The 4,765-nt window shown below is 34.1% G+C and overlaps 1 protein-coding gene across 1 annotated transcript; it reads right to left on the bottom strand.

The window, feature by feature from the left end:
- Positions 1-3,694: 3,694 nt before the first annotated feature.
- Positions 3,695-4,176, bottom strand: LOC131801695 (nucleolin-like). Its single transcript, XM_059120622.1, has one exon. It carries the CDS (start codon positions 4,095-4,097, stop codon positions 3,777-3,779), a length of 321 nt encoding a protein of 106 aa, XP_058976605.1. The 5' UTR covers positions 4,098-4,176; the 3' UTR covers positions 3,695-3,776.
- Between the last annotated feature and the right edge of the window lie 589 nt (positions 4,177-4,765).

The raw sequence follows: 4,765 nt of genomic DNA, 5'->3' as shown, positions 1-4,765 counted from the left end.
TATGAAACCAAAAAAAAATGACTTTATGCCAAAAAATCATGCTTTTTACCCATAGTGAGCTGTCGGACGAGTGGCTTTGAAATGACGCCAGTCTAATAGCATGTTTCCATTGGAAACCGAACAACGTTGTTCGCTCTCAGAATTAAGTACACGAATTAACCCGTTCATACGGCACGATTCGTAATTCATAGTAAAATAATTCCTTTTTTCAAAAATTTTGTTTGTTGATTTTAATGGGAATTTATACGAAAATACATGAAATTCTCACCAATATGAATAGAAGAAATTATTGTTTTCCTCCCAAAGATTTATTATATTATTAATTTTACAATTTTCATTCACGATTTCAACTTTTTGTGTAAATGTTGACATTTTGAAAACATTTTTGTGTTTTTCCATTTTTAAATTCTGCTGGAGAGACACTTGTCAAACATTTTTTCTGCCGATAGAAACATTTTGAAAATGTTGCCTCTTTTGTTTGCGTTTTCTGTGGAAATTTTAAATCGTGGACAAAATGCGTACCTCGAATGAGAGAGAAAACAAAATTTACTTTCGTTTGAATGTACATAAGCCATTCAACATTGTAGTTTTCATTCATAATTTTCAGTCTTCCCAAAAATGTTTAAAATTTCATCAAATTTTTCTATTTTTAATTTTTAAATGTCATAATTTATTTTTTCGATAAATGCTCTCATTTGTTAGGGATGGGACATATTTTTTCGTTGTTCTGAGAGTGATTTGATTTGAACAACGTACAAATATGAGTGTTCGCTCAGGAAATTTTGTGTGAAGAATTAGGTAGTTTTTTCATAGTTAAGGGTCAAACAACGAATAGAGAGCGAATCAAGTGCAGTGGAAACGCCACATAAAGTTGGTTGAAGTTGTTTAATCTCATCCTGTATACTGTAATACAAAAAATAATTGAAAATAATCTAAACACAGGGCGTGTTCCCCTTCCATTGCATTTATTTGAAATTATCGGATTAAGATTCCTTGGAATCTTGCAATATTATATTTTGTCAAGGATTTTGACCTTCAACGAGCCACAAAATTCTTTTTTTGTCCTTTCCTCAAAGTTTACAAGGTGGCGCAAAAGTAAGCTTCCGATGTTTTTTGGCTGTAATTAAAAAAAAAATGAAAAACTTTTATTCTTCTTGTGGATTTGTTTTATTTGGTCATTTACTTTTTTTACATCAAGTCGAGAATATGATGTCATGTAAATAGCCGACATTACAGTTTATTGTCATTGTAGCCCATTTTATGGCCTTTTCCATCACTTTGATCAAAACTTCCGGCGATAGGTCCTCACATTCTTGAAGGATATTGTCTTTAAGATCTGAAAGAGTCTGAGGCTAGTCCCATTTCAATACCAAAATTAGTGGCTCAATTGATTTGGTAGGGAAACGTCTAATATTAGTATTTCGAACATAATTTTTGAAACCAAAACTAAATTTTATGTTACTTTTATGCATCAAATCGAGGAAAAGTTATCAAAAACAAAAAAATATTTTCGGCTTTTTGACAACATTGATGTAGATATTTTATTGATATGTAATGGAAATAGCAATTTCTGTTTTTTAGTAACTCATAATGAAATCTGATGAAAAATAATTTTGTCTATCCTTCTGAAATTATGCTTTGTAGACCCCAAAAATAGTTTTTAATATATATGTATTTTTGGTGACCTATGGTAGAATTTTATGACAAGTAATTTTGTAAAATACGTTGACTTGCCACGATTCCGTTTAGATAGAGTTTTTAACCACATTTTGAAAAAAAGGTCAGAAAATTCTATAGTGACTCGTTTGAGGGTTTAACGGAGGGTTTAAAGGAATCTAAAACCGAACCTTTCAAAAAATTTTAAAAGGGGGGGGGGGGGAACTACCACCATATAGATTACAATGCGATGTAAACTTTCAAAACGCCGATCACGTGTCTGATTTTTCCTGTAATTGTTTTTTTCTTTTTTGTACAGTGATATTAGATCTAGCATTTTGAAATTTAGTTTTAGGTTTTTTGACAAAGTTTGTGTCAACATTTTTATACTGGCCACCATATTATGAAGGTTATTTAAATTTATCATTCCGCTTGTAACGCTTGTAAAGTTTATATATAGCTATGTCCGTTTGTCCGTAGAAAGCACTCTTCCTTTCGAACGAGATGAAGTATATTGATAACATTTTACTCAAATGTGCGTGCAGGACTTTTGGTATTGAAAATGGGCTATATAGGTTCACGTCCAGTTATAGCTCCCATATAACTGCATTTCCCTATATTCGATATTTTGATGCTTTTGGCGACATCATTCACCGGAATTTCGAAATGGATACTACAGCCTGTACAGAAAGTTGGTCTTTGTATAGCCCCCATATAGCGGTATCTCCCTATATTCGGTAGTTTGTTGATTTTAGCGACATTATTCACCAAAATTGTTTCATATTTCGTGTTTGAATTTCATAATAGGTACTACAGTATATGACAGAAAATTGTCTATGTAGGTCCAAGTCTTCGTATAGCCCCCATAAATAGGTATATATCGGTCTTTTGCTGATTTCAGCGACATTATTCACCGGAATTGTTTCATATTTGCAATTCATACCTGGTTCTATAGAGACAAAAAATTGGCTGTGCAGGTTCACGTCTGAAAATTCACACAAAGAGTTACTTCTGAGTACTTAATATTTTTTACATTCAAATTTATGATATTAGCGACATTATTCAACGGAATTGATTTAAATGTCGAATTTAAAATTCGGAATCGTATCTACAGTCTACGACAAAAAATTACTTATGCAGGTTCACGTCTTCGTATAGCCCCCATATGGGTTTTTTTAGATTCTTCAAGATCCTTCAAAATGGTGGAGGTATTAAAAGTTCGGTGGAGGTATTTTAAAGTTTGGTACTTGTTGGTATTGAAAATGGGTCATATAGGTCCACGTTTTGGTATAACCCATATAACTGAACAGGCCGATTTTCGATGTTTGGGTTGCTTTAGTGACAATCTTAACCCGAATTTGCTGTAAATTGGTATTTTTTATTCCCAATATTTCGGAATGATCATTTCAGGGAACTGTTTATATAGGTCCAAGTTTTGGTATGGCAGTAACAGGATATAGAGGTCCACGTTTTCGTATAGTCCCATATAAATGTAGCACCTGATATTCGGAATTATTTAAACTTTTTAATTAATTTTTATGCCTGAGCCAAGCCCTTACCTAATTTTATATTTGAACAATCATTATTCTTATAACATTTGGAATAGCTAAAAAATATTGAGAAATTATAACTCTCATTATATCCGAATGAAGTAGATTTCTCCAAGCATAGATAAAGTGTAAAAATGGGGTATAAAGGCCCACTCCTTTTCATATTTCCCCCACAAAACGGTAAAACGTTTGATCAATTATAACTCTTACACCGATGTTTCTTTTAACTTCTCAAAAACGGTTCAACTTCCAGCCACACTATATCTATTGCGAATATAGGACTTCTCTGGCACTCCTTTGGATACATAACACACAAAGGGTCTATGTGGAATGTGCAGGACAAACCTTTATGTTCCAAAAATTATACAAAAATGGTCTAATGCTTCAGATTCTCTGAAGCAATATTAGACCTCAAAGTCTCACAGGCGTTTCAAATGAAAAATCAAACAAAACTTTTTTTTTCCTTTTTTAATTCCTTTTCTGGAGGAGTATTATATTTAATCTCGTTGTAGATCGTCGCATAGCATTTCAAAATTCGTTGTAAATAAATTAATTGTCTTCTCTTTGGTATTAACCGTAGAATCCACCACGATAACCACCGAAACCGCCATAACCACCACGGAAACCGCCATAGCCACCATAACCGCCATAACCACCACGGTAGCCACCATATCCGCCACGGTATCCACCGAATCCGCCATAACCGCCACGGTAACCACCAAATCCACCATAGCCAAATTGGCGGGCTTCACGTTCACCGGTATTCTCATGACCTTGAACATCGACATCGTACAAGGACTGTTGCTGGGCTTCTTCGGAGTTTTCGACTGGAACAGCCATGGCAACGGCAGCAAGGGCCACGAACAGGGCAAATACAGCTAAGAAGCGCATCTTTCTAATTTGTTTTTTTTGTTTGCGTAAAAATTGAACTATACACTCTGGAGGTGTTTGAAATTCTGATGCTATTGCAACCGCCAACTGCCACTATATATACGAAGTTACGAAAAAAAGTTTACCCCGCTGGGTTTGTTTACAGATGACTTTCATCCATGAACCGAATCAATAAGGGGGCAGCGTATAAAAATCTCTTTTCAGCGGCTTAAGCTAAAACGTTAAATATTGACGATGTATTTTGATTTTTTGTTTTGTTTTGTCTCGTGTTTTTTTTTCCAAAGAAGATTGTGGTGAAATCTGTTCTACGTAACCGGGAGGGAAAAATAACAACAACAGCAAAATCACCGAGTTAAATAAGTCTTTGGCGTAACGACAAACGCACAGCCAATCGCTGGCCGGTGATCATTAATGTAAGATTAGATTTTTTCTGTTATTAATTTCGATTTTCGCAGCGTTTAACGCTGTCGTTATTTTTATTATTGGTTGTTTGTCGAATACAGTCCGAGACGCATAAGTTGGAATACTCAATATATTTTGGGGGGAATAGAAAAAAATGTACCTTAGTATTGAAAATTGTTCATTTTGAAATTTACCGAGGATGTTATTAGTAAAACCATTGCACAATGGGTCCATTTCCAATTTTTCTGTCCAAAACTATTTTAAAC

Source organism: Musca domestica, unplaced genomic scaffold (assembly GCF_030504385.1).
Source record: "Musca domestica strain aabys unplaced genomic scaffold, Musca_domestica.polishedcontigs.V.1.1 17, whole genome shotgun sequence".
Lineage (NCBI taxonomy): Eukaryota > Metazoa > Arthropoda > Insecta > Diptera > Muscidae > Musca > Musca domestica.
The sequence above is the reverse complement of the archived record's forward strand: the minus strand, read 5'-3'. Positions and strand labels throughout refer to the sequence as shown.

Bases quoted from the DNA above. Each gene is read 5' to 3' on its own strand.
- LOC131801695 (XM_059120622.1), bottom strand. From the start codon at position 4,097: ATGCGCTTCTTAGCTGTATTTGCCCTGTTCGTGGCCCTTGCTGCCGTT.